The 13,785-nt window shown below is 52.7% G+C and overlaps 3 protein-coding genes across 10 annotated transcripts in view; 2 read left to right on the top strand and 1 right to left on the bottom strand.

Annotated features, from left to right (window-relative positions):
• The window catches only part of SLC66A2 (solute carrier family 66 member 2), a 559,480-nt gene that overhangs the window by 64,790 nt on the left and 480,905 nt on the right, over window positions 1–13,785 (bottom strand). The gene's annotated exons all lie outside the window — the stretch shown is intronic.
• On the top strand, window positions 8,161–9,843 carry LOC309435842 (uncharacterized protein; the record flags this gene model as incomplete). Its single annotated transcript, XM_082044585.1, has 3 exons — window positions 8,161–8,248; window positions 8,335–9,141; window positions 9,490–9,843. 3 exons carry the CDS (start codon window positions 8,161–8,163, stop codon window positions 9,777–9,779), a joined length of 1,185 nt encoding a protein of 394 aa, XP_081900711.1. The 3' UTR covers window positions 9,780–9,843.
• Window positions 10,391–13,785, top strand: part of NFATC1 (nuclear factor of activated T cells 1) — a gene marked incomplete at its 5' end in the record, with an annotated part of 114,535 nt that continues 111,140 nt past the window's right edge. For all 8 annotated transcript variants that reach the window (XM_082045407.1, XM_082045405.1, XM_082045403.1 and 5 more), the window contains one exon: window positions 10,391–10,847. In XM_082045407.1, coding sequence (XP_081901533.1) covers window positions 10,715–10,847 — 133 coding nt within the window. The remainder of the gene's footprint in view (window positions 10,848–13,785) is intronic.

Below are 13,785 nucleotides of genomic sequence, written 5' to 3'. Positions count from 1 at the left end.
CATGTATTAGCACCTCCGTACTTAAGCCAGGCTGATCTCTTACTGCCCTGCCTTTACTCTCCTTTGATCTACCACTGATACCAGCCTTAAACCCTAACCTACAAGAGGTGTCTTTTCCTGGGCTTTGTACCCAGGCAACAGTCACCCTGAGCCACCTTCAGATCCCTTCTCAAGACTAATTTTTACCCTGAGGTCACCAAGTCTAGCCAGCCATGAACTCCAAATGGAGGAGGGAGTTGTGTGTGTGTGTACCTGTGCATGCACAATTTCTGTCTGGCCTCTTTCTGTCTAATCCCTTGGGTCACCTTCTACCTGTTGACAGTCAGAGAGCAGTGACCAGAGATTAGGTCCTCCGGATGATGTGGTCCAGACCTCTATACAGCACTGGACCTCTGCAGCCCAGCAACAAGGGGAGGAGCTTTCCAGGAGTGGGAGCAGAGGCTATGTGTGGGTGGGAATGGCCTTTCTTTGTCCTGCTAGAGGTTGCTGACCATTTCTCTAAAACCACTCTGCATCCACTTACTGGAGTGCAGCCAGCAAAACTTGCATCCAAATCCTAGACTTCCAGATTTGACAGCTTTGACTCAAGCAACTTGAGAAGCACCAAGAAAAGCATTTCATTGTGGCACAGCTCTCATGGACTGCTCAGTACATCAGTGCTGGGGAGCAAGCAGGCAGCAAGCCCTTTCAGCAGTAACTGTAAGTGGCTTTAATCTCAAAGATTCACCTCTAGGAATGGATTTCAGCAGAAGTCCCAAAGTGTCCCATGAACCAATTTTCAGCCCTGGTCTCTGGTCTGTTTCTTCACTCCTGCCGTCTCCAGAATAAGCTGAGTGGATAGATCCAGCCTGTATCAGTAGGTCAGGGAGGCTGTTCTGCCGTTACTCTGCCTCTTTGCTTCCCAAAGGCATTACTGTCTGTGTGAATCTGTCCACGCAGTCTGTTTGCCTTTGCACCACACACATCTGTGGTGAGCTTCATTCTCACACACCACAGTTGAGAGGGTTCTTTAATTTTGTAATTTACTTAGTGTGCTTAAAAGCAACCTGAAAATAAACTTAATTGGACTCTTGGGAAGAAGGGAGTAGGAAGAGGAAAGTCCTGGAAGCAGAGGAAGAAATTCAGTTGTGTCATCTTCATGGCTTTTATTTAGCAGTTCCAGGCTTGCATTTGATATATCTGCATGAACTTGAGGTGGAATGGTCTGATTATGAGACCTCAGCCACAAAGCAGATCCAGTGCCTGGCATCAGGAGGTTGTATGGTTTCATAACACTTGTACTTTCACATTTTGGCAAAAAAATCCCCACAATCTCACAATCTGTGACAAAGCACACATCTTTTCCAGCCCTAGCGGAATATACATGGTCTTCAACTATGATTCTTGCACAAGGTGAATAAAAAGCTGAAAGTTTCACACAAACAAACACACGCATGAGTACATAGTCATATAACCACTGATTGCAGTAAAGCTGCACCAATTTACTCTTGGTGAGAAAGAGCTTTATGCCTGTTCTGACTGCTGTAATCTATTACTTTCAAATGTGGTTTTTGTCTTTTTAAGAATGAAGACAAAGGATATGTTTCCTTCTTCCAAAACAGGATAATGGAAGGTCACTGAAGAAGAACATAGGTATCGTTTGATAAATAAGAAAGTTACATAGATTTGACATAGCAGGAAAATATGTGTCAGTTTAGAGGGCATTTCTAGAATGTACTTTAACATACAACTACTACCCATGGAAATACCACTTCCAATATTTACTGTTACATCTCCACCTTTTAAAAGTTGCACTCAGGGCTGAAATATCAGTATGTCACACAGGTAGCAGACATCACAAATTATGTCAAGGGTAAACCAATATATTATATTATTTAGGAGTTTATATGGAAACACAAAGCCAAGGGGAATAAACCAGCAATTCCAATTATAGGTGAACAGGAACGTGGTTTAGAGCAGAGGAATTGTGAGGTGCTTTCTGGCATTTTTCTTATTGATGAGGAAAATTATTCTCTGGCTTTGCAGACCTGAGAGTCTCATGTTTGAACTGCTGGTGCTGAAATAATCCTGAAAAACTTTTGCATGGCCTTTGAAAAGTCCTGCTCTGCAATGTGTGCCAAGCAACTCCAATGACTTAATACAATTGATTTTCAGATATTTGACTGAGGGATCCTAGATGGAAGTTTGACCCTGCTAATATTTGCCATGTGCCTTGTTCTAGTTGCTAGAGAATTTGCACTCTCACATACAGCAACAGATGCAAGAGAAGAAGATGGAGTTCTTCCTGAGACTTTCTGGTTCTACATACTCATTTGGAAATCAATTTAATGCATTTTAATTGCCTCTTTTTCTCCTTGGTTTTCTCTTTACAGCTACACACCAGCAAAAAATAGTAAGGTAGAGTCTAGCCAGGCAGGCTGCTAATGAGGAAGCTTGACTCAAGAAGATTTTAATTTTCAGCATTTGTTCTTCAAGATAGCTATTTCAGCATGCAGGGATGTCACAAAACAGGAATGCCACCTGGATTGGAACAAAGGCATTGGGCTCATACATCATTTTGCTATGTGAAGAACCAAACACTTAGATCCTTGACCATACTTCAGGAGTCTGGCAATCAGTTTCAGGATGCTGGTCCCCTCAGCCAAGTCATCCCTATAAAGAAAACATCCATTGTGCATGAAATATGGTGTGAAAAGAATGAGCAAGATAAAATTTAAAGAGTTAAAAGCCCAATCTCTTGCCAACCTGTCACGATTCCCCTGGTAAAGAGAGACTTCTGTCTCTGCCAAGCTGATGGAAGGTTTTCTCAGAAAACCTTCATCCATGGAACATCTCTGTGAGAAACAGGATTTAGCTGAGGACCTCAGCATCCCTGGGCAGCCAGAGCAGGCAGGGTTGCATAAGGTGGGACTGGGATTTAGGATCAAAGCCAGCCCACCCCTGAGGTGCCCCTGACTGCAGCTAATGTGGTTCAGCCATGACCTGGGTGCCTCTGAATGCTGTATCTGAGACCTGCCACTGCTTTTGCAGTATTACACTGCAGGCAGCTGGAGACATCTGCATTCAGCATCTCCATCATAACCCTTCCTTCCCAATAGCACGCAGTTTCCTATCATTTCATCTTTCAGGCTCAAAAGCTCCAGGTTGCATCCCTGTCCAAAGCCACTGTTTTTGGAAAGGGTAAACAGCTCGATGTTCAGTGAAAATAAGAGAGAAGGAGACCATATTGTTTTACACCATCATGCTGTAATTTGTCACTACCTACTTTACATTAAATGTAAAGGATGGTCCTCAATAGTGCATAGCTACAAGTGAGTGAATAAAACCTTGGCACCTCATTTCCTCACCTGGAAAACATTTCCTTTCTCCCTCAAAACCTCTCATCCCCTGGGTTGTCCTATCAGGCTGAAAACACTGGGGAAAGGGGGAGCCTGGACTGGTGTTTGCAAACATCTGGCACAAGAGATCGTAGTCAAAATTGCCACTAGAGTAGTCCAAATCCTATTCATAAAGTTTGTGAGAGTGAACCCAGAAGAGTTTAAAGCAATAATTTTGTGTTTGCTGGAGTTTAACAAGGTTACTGACTGTGCATCAGAAAATGAGGTCAGTAAAAAGTATACAAGTATTAGAGTATTGACATTAGAAGGATAAACTTGGGTTAGAGAACTGCAGTAAATAGGACCGTGCATATGAAGAGAACTAACAGGCCAGATCTCCTGGGGCTCAGTGGCGGGACTTGCTCTGTTTAAGAGTTCTGTAGAAATGAGCCTGAGGTTGGCGCAAGCTGCTGGGTGTCCAGACGTGGATGACATCATGATAGGAGGGAAGTCTGCTGATAAATTTCAGGAATGCACCAGACTACAGGAGGATTTGGAGACGCTGGGGAAACAGGCTAATACAAAGGAATTCAATATTGCACAATGTAAGGTTATTAGTTTAGGGAGAACCAATAGCACATTTAAGTGCAAGTTTAATGAACTAGAGCAGGAGGAAACTAGTGAAGAAATAGATTCGGGCTGGTTCTAAGGAGTGGTAGGGGTAGCAGCAGCCCGACAAGTAAATAATTTTGCAGCTGAGATTTTTGGAAAAGAGGGCTCACGCTGCAGCTGAAGAGTCCAGGACTACACATCAGGTTGCTCACTTCATGTGCCAACAAGGATGGTCTCGGCATTCAACTTAGAGACCAAAACAGGCCAGTGCTTGACTACAGGGAAAAAAGGTTACCGCTGCCGAATCTGCTCTGTGCGTCAGAACGTGAAGCCTCAGACCCAAAAGGAGATGCTTCTGAGGAACATACCTTTGGCAGAGACAACTAAGGATGTTTTGGCCCCCAGAGCACTTGTTTGTGACCACAGCTCAACAACACTTGCTGCCTTTGGTGTAAATCAGATTGGTCTAAGTCTCCTCTGGCTGCAAAGAAAGATGCACTCAGGGACGAAGTACCAGCAGAGGGGAGAGAACAAGAAGGAGTTACAGAGGCCTGACACTAAAAGTGGACTTTCCAGGGGATATGGAACTTACAGGCTTGTCAAGAAGGAGAGGAGCCCCTTTCCACATGCAGCCCTTCCTAACTCCCAACCACCACAGGCTCAGCCGCTAGTCCTCGGGGCTCATGTCTATCCTCCTGGGTCACTGTTTCCACAGAACCTCTGCAGCAACCCTGCTCTTACAGATGAAACATAGACATCTGGAAAACAAGCTACTTTGCACTGCCTGAAAATGAAGGTGTGATCCCGCACCTCAGAGGATGGATGAGGTGAAAAGTGCCATGTAGGAACTGATACCTACCATGGGTCCCACTCTCCCGCAGATATCATAAATCTGACATTTCCCTTCCCCTGGAGAAGGGTCTGCTTTGCTGCCAGCTAGTCCCTGTGTACCCAACCAGCCTTTCCTTCATTAAGTACTTTTGAGTGAGTCAAGAAACTTGTTACGATACTCTGTACTGGGAAAGTCTGGAACATTTGAAATATTTCCAGACCTAAAATACATTGTGTGGCAGAAAACTTTGTCACCGCACCTTTGCAAGTCTGTCTATACTGCACAAGTATAAAAATTGCCAGTTGTTTGGTATTACTTTACATAGAGAGTGTTACACCTGCTCTAATTTTTTAACTGCCTGCTGTATCGCATGTTTCATCAGTATCGTCCAGGAAGAAATGCAGAGTATCAGTATTTTCACTCTTTACAGTTGTTTTAGCATTGGAAGTGCCTGAATCACCATGGAGGGACCCCAGGGTCATACAACAGAGTCGGGATTCAGCCCGTTGGCAGCACCCACCTCAACCCAGACCAGCCACTGAGAGAAGATGCTGCACGTTAACCCCAGGCAGCAGTGAGGGGTCCACCCAGAGCGGAAAGCGTGTACCAGCCCACAAGTCAGGTTTGTAGAAGGGGCAAAACCACAGCAAAACAAAGCAGCACCAACACAGCATGTGTCATTGTGAAATTATTTCTCTGAACTAACATCTCAGTTTAATTCAGTCACAGCTTTCTGTATATGGGTCTGGTGTGGCTGTCTGATGTCTGTCTTGATTTTAAAAAGTTGGTGTCTGAACAAGTGACTGTAGCTCCAAAAAGGTTTAAGGTCTTTCGCCTGCAGTCCCTGGCTGTGTTCCTAAAAAGTCATTTAAAAGGAGTCCACTAAATCAAAAGCCAGGTAAATCAAAAGAGATCTCAACGTCATAATGAGGCCGGTTATAAGGTAAATTACCACATTATACAAGCACACAAAATTCCTCCTCTGGCATTTGTCCTGCTAAGTGCAATGCACCTTAAAAGTGGTGAAATGATTTCTGGCAGCCTGTGAAAGAGTCTGTGTCTGGGGGATGGAAGGGTGAGCCCAGCCCCTGCCTTTGCACCAGCTTCTGACTATGGGGACTTCAGGCAGCAGCTGGCCGCGGCTCTGGTGTGCTCTGTGCTTGAAAGGTTCATGGATGTGTGTTCAAAACGTTGCGGTACCAGACATGAAACTGGCCATGTGCTCTCTCACTTTCCAGCAAATCTTGTTACAATTTTCAAAGGCGGGGATTAGAAAGACTCTAATTAGAGACTTGGTTAGGAAGGCTAGAGACTTATAAATCTTTTGTTACAATGAATGAAATTCTGAACAGATGCTCATGCTTTTGAAGCTGCCAAGACCCAAGGGATGAGAGCACAAACCCTAAGGAGATGGCCATTATTATATGTATTGGATATAAAAGGCTATAAGGATATAAGGGCAAGAAACCCAAAACAGAACAAAATTTCTGTGCAGAGCATGGGTGGCTTTTTCTGATCCATATCTTGGATTATGGGATTCTGGGCATTTATTGTAAGAAAATATTTTATATTGGTGAACATTGGAGAGAGAGATGTGTCCCCCCCTGCTTTCAAAACACTTTTGTGCAGATGAAGCTAAGAGATTCTCATTTTACAGGACACCACACAAAGAATTATCCAAAGTCTTGCAAGCATATCAGAGTAGAAGTCAGGAAGAGCAGCCCTGCCTGTCTGTTGAGCCATGCTACTAACCTGCATACTCCAGTGAGGAGATAACCAAGGCATTTTGGTTGAATTAGGGGTTCCCTGAGACATACAGTAGCTACTATGTACAAAGCTCCATGCAAACCATCCCTCCCAGTCTGCTGATGCCCAAAGAAAAGGAGAGAAAAGCAAAATGCAGAAGGGAATAAACACACTAAACTTAATATAGGGTGAGACTAATCTAGTGAGCATGAATGTGATTAAAACGTCCTGCATAAATACTCTCCAGGTTTGGGGTGTTTTTTTTTAAAGGATAGCATGATATCTACATGCAAGAGCTGAGGACAGAAGGCAAATTCACAACTTTGCTTGTGAAGATAAGAAGAAGGGGTAAAAAACAAGTGAAGTGTCCATTCAAGCCTGCATCATTTGGCTCCTTCCTGCAGCAGAGGAGCAGTGTGTGTGGTTCGGAGAATGTGCATGTTGGACAGCCAAGTTGCCACAGGCAGCTCCAGCACTGGAGGGGTGCAGCCCAGTATAAGTTGATAGCTCGCAGGGCAGTGGAAAATACATGGGAACCCAAAAAGGCAATGTCATAAGAGAGAGGCTCCATGGCCTACTCTATTCCCTGCTGTATTTCATTCTCTTCTTCCCAAACTCTCACCCCAGTTTGGCTGCTTCCAGCAGAGGAGAGCAGTGCCCACACCACCTCCCACAAACATTGCCTCAGCACACAAAGACATGGACAAGTTCCTCTGACTGACCCGGTCCACACAAGCTACCACATCAGCCAAGGTGGAAAGGTAGAGTGGGACAGAATAACTCTCCCTAGCAATTAACCTAATTACTGGCTAAACGCAGCAAGCACTTTGTTTTCGAGCATAGCTGCCTATGCCACAGTGCAAGGGAAGGGGAGTGCTGGCTTGCCCCCTCCTCCTTGCTGTGGGATGCAAGGATGGAAAGGGAGCCCTTACAACTGTCTGTGGCGGAGATGGACCATGATGAAACAGGAACCAGCGGAAGCTGGAGAAGGCTGACTGCACACTGGTGAAGGGGGATGAGAGCACAGCACTAGTGCGAAGGGAGGGTTTCTTGCCAGGATACACATTTGCTCAGCCCTGTGTATCCTGTCTGCTGAAATCTCACCACATCAGCAGTGGCCGGTGAGTGACCAGCCTTGTGCATGGGGAGCCCTGTGTTTGGTCTTAGTGTCTGAGCTGCCATGCGGTGATTCCCACATCGGGAGAAGAGGGGTGATGGGGAGCGAGGCAGCGGGAACAGTTGCCTCTCCCCATTGCACACTGCAAACCTCTTCCTGTGCATCGACTGCAGCGGGCAGTACTGTCAGCCTGTGGCCCAGGGGACTGTTGGAGAGGAAGCTAAATGCAGAGACCTGCCCCTTTGATCTTGCACCTGGGAGGCGAGGAAGTCCTATGGATGATTGAGCCGTGCCTCAATAGGCAAGGGGGATCCCATTTCAGGTCCCTGCTGACCCAGCGCTGGAGGTCATTGTAAAGTGCTCCAAATACTCAAAGATATATTTTTTTTCTTGTTGTTTTCCTCTTTCTTTTTTTTTCTTCTGTGGAAAGAGTTGTAGGTTTGTGCGTTAGAAAGTCCAAATTAATTAAAACCGATTGTAGTTATAGCAATTACGGGTAAGGTTTAGCCAGTAGAAGTAGGGAAGGGAAGCAAACAATGAAGGGGCCGGCACGGCTTGCGCGCCTCGGCGGCAGCGCAGAAGAAAGGACTTGGCATCTGGAAGTGCCTTTTAAAAACGGGCAGGGTGCATTTGCTACAATAATCCACCGAAACAACAGCCGTCTAAAAATAGGGTTGTTTTCTGTACTAAGCTCCTTTTAACTTCGTTAGTCATCACCAGCTCCCAAAATAAGCTCCGTGTAACAGTCTCTCCTAGTAGCGGCTGTAAACAAACTTGGGGAGGCGCAGGGGAAAAGGAAGAGGGGCAGCGGGCGGAGGCGGGGCAGTGGCGGGCGGCCCCGGGGCGGCAGCGCGAGGCGGCGGGGGCGACAGGGTCGGGGCCGGGACCTGGACCGGAGCGGAGGGGCCGGCCAGGGGGCGGGGGGCGGCCGCGGGCCCCTCGCTGCGCCGCCGCCGCCGGCTGCCTGCGCTGGCTCGCGGGGCCTTGGAACGGAGCCACGGTGGTCCAGGCAACGGCATTAAACAGGAGGAAACAGACGGGGGATTCCGTCATTTCAGCGGGGAGCGGGGGGGCGGGCAGGAAAGGAGAGTCCCGCCGAGGGGAGCGCGGCTCCCGCTCGCCCGCCCCACGCTTCACCCACGCTCCGGCCTCCCGGGAAGCCGCCGGGATCTCCCCCGTGACCCCACCCCCGTCGGGCAGCTCCGGCAGCCGTCCATGCGCACGCGGGACCGGAGACAAACGGCCCCCGCGCTGCCCCCGCCGCGCCGGCAGCGTCGAACGCGCAGCGCCGAACGCACCGCGCCGCACCGGGGCCGCGCCGTCGAGGGGGGGCGCTGCGACACCGCCCCCGCTCCCGCCCCGCTCCACAGCGCCCCCTGGCGGAGCCCCGGTGCAGCGGCGTCCCGGCCAGGCCCGCTCAGCACCCGCGGCCGCACCGCACCTCAGTGCGGTGCGGGGGGCGCCGCGTTCGCCACGTCCAGGCGACCCACTCCCGGTGCCTGAGGAGAGGCCTCAAGGTTGGGGACGATGCCGCTGTGGGATCTGAGGGGTTTTCCCTCTTTTTTCCCATCCAGATTTCCTTGAAAGAAAAACGTCGCCCTTTTTGTTTTGTTTTGTTTTTCGTTTCCCCGCCCGAGGGGACGGCTGGGTCCGGGGCGAAAAATGGGGCTGTGCTTCTCGCCGAGCGCGCTCTTTGGTGGGGACCGCCTTCCAGCATGATTTAGTGGAGGAGCTCGCCCCGAAGAATCTGCCGTGGCCTCTTGTATCCCAGAAGCAGACAGGATTTCGTTTATATTGGTTTTATTTTCAACCACATATGGGTGTCATGCACTAGATTTATGATTTTTTTTTTCTTCATACACCAGATACGCTCAAAACCACCCCAACGCTCCGCACGCCGCCGTCCAATTCCAACAGGAAAGTATGGTCCCGTCCTGCCAGCTGGGGGGGGCAGCGGGAGGACGAAGGGGGAGCGCGGGACGACGGCAACTGGGCTCGAAGCGACGGAGGAGGGGACGGCGCGGCCCCCGCCCGGGAGGCTCCTGCCTGTGCCGGGGTGTCACGGCCGCGTCGGGGGCCGGGCCAGGGCATCCCTGAGGTGAGAGGAGGAGTTGCTGTGGGTTGGAAACCTCTCCTTCCCCCCGCTACGAAGTGACGAGATACAACTGTGTTGCTGAGATGTTTACAGAATGATAATAAATAAAATAATAATAATAAATCTGGAGCAACTGAAACCGAGTCTACCAGGTCTGTTAGTAATTTAGCAGAATGGGATTTTCCTTTCTCTCGCCTGCCAGTTGATGCTCTTTTCCAAATTTCCACAGCGGGGGAAGCCTGCGATTTTTTACATAATGATTTCAGCATGCGAGGCTGCCTCTCTTTTTTTTTTTTTTTTTTTCCCCTCCTCGCTTGCGTCCCTCTCTCCCCCCTCTCCTCCCTCTCTTTCTTCACCTCGCTAACCCGGCGGGCCGCCTGTCCCCCCAGGCACCCGGCTCCTGCAGGCTGTGGGGACCCTGCAGGCGGCGACGCGGACGGGCTGGGCGGCCGCCGTGCCCCGGGAGGGACGGGCGGGCGCACGGCGGTCGGGGCCCGTCGGTGGCCGCCGGTGCCCGCCTCCCGCTGGCCACTCGCCGGCGGCGGGGCCGGAGCCCGGCTGACATCACGGGGCCGGGGCGGGGAGAGGGGCCGGGAGGGGAAGGGAGGTGGGGGGGTGTTTTCCAGCTTTAAAAAGGCGGCGCCGGGCCCGCAGCCCTGCGTCAGAGCGAGACTTCCCAGCTCCGCACACTCCCTCGCCCCCGTACTCCGCCTGCAGCACCCGGCGGGCGGGCAGCGCCCGCCGCCCCGTCCCGCCGCCGCGGCGCGGACAGTGCCTCCGAAGTCCCCACGCACACCCGCCCTCCTCTCCATGCCCCGGCCCCGGGGGGGCGGCGGCGGCGAGCTTCTGTGCCTCCGCGGGCGCGGCTACCACGCCGGGGGCGGTGCGACCCCGGCCCCCGGGGCGTGAAGGCGGGCGGGGGGCGCAGGGTAGGAGGCGAGGGGTCGGCAGCGGCCCGGGGCGCGGCGTCGGGGCTCCACCGCCCCGCCGGGTGGATGCCAAGCGCTGCCCCGCCGGCCGCAGCCGCGCCGCCGTCGCGGGACCCAGCCAGCGGGAGAGAAAGGCCGGCGGCGGCCCCACAGCGCGGCGCCCGCCGGCTCGGCAGCACCATGAAGGCGGCGGAGGAAGGTAACGGTGGCTCTACGGGCGGCACTGCGGGCGGGCGGCTGGGTGGGTGGCGGTGTCCCCTGGTGTTTCCCCGCGGCGGCACGAGTTTTGCCGGCGGCCGCTTGCCAATAGGTGTCTCCTTCGCCTTTCGCACGGCGCCACCTCGGCCGCGCCGCCGCACCCGGTCGCCTCCCACCGGGCCCGGGCCCGGGCCCGGTGCCGGTCCGGCCCTGCGGGACAGCAAGAAGGCGGTGCTGCATCGCTCCTCACCGACAACGCGTGGCTGCGAGGGCGCCTCGAGTCCGGCCCCGGGAAAACAGTGCGAAGCGGTTCCGGGATTCCCTCCCTAGACTTAGGTTTGGTTTTGGGGGAGGTTAGAATACACCCAGTAATTGCAGCCCTCCCTCGCTTTTGGGAAAATGAGGGAGCCTCCTAACAAAGCGGGTCCGAGCCAGGGCCAGGCGCCGTACCAGCGGCCCGGCCTTCCCGGCGCACCGAAGCAGGCGGGCACCCCGGGGGTGTGGGCCGGTCCGGCTGCGGGGGACCGCTTGCCCGGCGACCCCGACTCACTGTCGGGTTTCTTTCGATGCCCCGTAGTAACCTTGCTGTGAAAAGTGCGGGGAAAGCATAGAGGCAAAGTTTCTAGAGAAAGATCGTGGGCGCGGGGCTCGGGAAGCGCTTTGCTAGTAGCTGCTCGTCCGGACTGAACTTGGTCCTGCCAGGGGCAGCGTTTGGCTGGAGCCAGGACCGGCTTCAGCCTCTCCTGTGCCAGTCGGCACATTTTTCTCCCCCCGAGCATCGTTACCCAGCACCGCTCTTCTCGCTGGCGAAACTTTCGCACCTCGCTTTTCCCAGCCAGCGCCTGTCGGCACCGCCGCTCCGCCTCGCCCGGGGAGCGGCACCTCGCAGGCGGCAGCCAGGCATCACCTTCGCGCGGCAGCAGGTGCGGGGCGGCTCCTGGCTTCCCGCTGCGGGCCTGGGGACAGCCCTCGGCCATGCTCTCTCCCCGCGGCTGCTCCCGGGCTCCCGAGTTTCCTTCCGATCTGGTGGTACCGCCGCTTTGCTGCTGCTCCGCCTGAAACAGCCTGCCGTGATCGGGCAGGGCACAGGGAGCCCGCACATGTTAGAAAGTTGTGAAAAAGTGGAGGGTGGCGTCGAATCCACGTCCGTCGTGTATATTCCGCAGCGTGGGCGAACGGGGCTTCCTCCCGGGTTTGTCCCAGGAAAGCTGGACGGGCGCTCAAGACCTATCTTTCTTTCTTTCTTTCTTTTTTTTTTTTTTTTTTTTTTTTTTAATACAGAAGTTTTCACTCCAGGGTTTCATTTCAGTTGACAGGATCCTGCCAGTGCGAAAGCTGCAAGCACAACTGTGATGGCGGATCTGCTCTTGAAACATGCGAGGGCCTTTTTGGATGAAAGCTAATTACGGTTTTATTTAATAGCATTGGCTTGCGTGCCTTTCGCACTCTCGGACCTCCGAGGGCTGCATGCATGGCGTTTCCAGTGCTCTGGGCTTCAAAGGCACCGAATGCGCCAACTTGTAAAAATTACACCCAGAGGCTGCTGATACAAAAAGCGTACTGGAGCCTCGTATTAAAAAAAAAGAAAAAAAATCTCCCTTCTTTATTTCCGTGGTATTTCTGATGCTAGTGTTAAAATGTCGCCATCCCTCATCAATAGTTCTCTTCCCTGTTGATGTATTTTGTAAGGGACTAAGAAAATGAGGCCAGCCAAAAAGTGTGACCCAATCCAGGAAACACGTAGGGGAGCCCTGCAAGTCAGGATTTTTGCCTTCAAATTAAGATGCCCCTTGATTGCCAGACAATGACAATCGAAGAAAAAAATCTCTTTCTTCTTTAGTCTGGGAAGAAACTCTTGCCAAGTGACCCGGTGTGAGGACCCCGCTTTTTGGAGGCGTTGTAGCGAGATGCGGGGTCCTTGCCTCAGAAAATAATTGTGTGTTAACTCCACGAACAAGTTAAATTCTCCTTCAGGCTGCAGTGCTGCAGCTATAGCAGCGCGTTTGCTGGGACCTTTGTCGGACTAGCGCTGAGACCAGGGGAGTTGGGACAACTCAGGTTAACTTCAGGGAGAGGCTTGGTCGCCAGCGGTTGGGCTGGAGGGTCGGTCGGTGGGTTAGTGCAAAGGCGCCTGGCGGCGGGGGGATGGCCTCGCCGGAACGCATCGCCCCCTCCCCGCTCGATTCACTCTTCCCAATTTAACGGCACTGTTTCAAACTGGATTATTAACTAACACGACATCGTTATTCCGTCCCCAACATGTGGCATCAATTCGGTTTTACCTTTCCGTAGTCCATCTTTCCTCTTTCTCCAGTCGAAATACTTAATTGACAGCACTAATCCTTTTAGCATTGGCAAATCAAACGGTCTGTAAATACTTTGGGACAATTCACCCATCCCGCAGGTAACGGATGTAACCTGAGAGGAGTGAGAACAAGTGGGTACTTGGGAGGTCCTCCTCACCTTCTTGCGGGGGCGTCTCGGCAAGAGATGGGGAGCAGCGTGGAGGGGCGGCAAGGGGGCGAGCCCGGTGAAATCGGGGGGCTGCGCTGTGGGCCAGGGCGAGGCGGCTGTCCCGTCTGTAGTAGGCTACGGGCAGGGGGTAGGAGGCGCGGCGAACCCCATTGTCGGGGCAGGGGCTGCGGGACGTGCAAGGGTAAGGCGGGACGCTCGTCCCTGTGGCGCTGCCCTGCTCCCTGGCTCAGTCGGGTCGCCTCTGGCCTGCTCCGGCATCCCGGGGCGAGTAGGGCCCCGCCAGGCCGGCAGCCGCAGGCGGAGGGGTCCCACTGCTGCCAAGGCCTTTTGCACACTCGGGTGACTCAGCCTCGGCACTTTAGGGAGAGGCTGCGAGCAGGGGACCGAGAGCAGCCCCACAGCGGCATCCCGGCGGCTGCCTCACCTCCGCCCCAAAGCGCACTCGGTCCCCTCCAAAGCAAAGC

The sequence above is a fragment of the Streptopelia decaocto genome (assembly GCF_964273445.1).
Source record: "Streptopelia decaocto genome assembly, chromosome: 2".
In the NCBI taxonomy this organism is placed as follows: domain Eukaryota; kingdom Metazoa; phylum Chordata; class Aves; order Columbiformes; family Columbidae; genus Streptopelia; species Streptopelia decaocto.
Note: the sequence above shows the minus strand (reverse complement) of the source record. Positions and strands in the feature narration are given on the sequence as shown.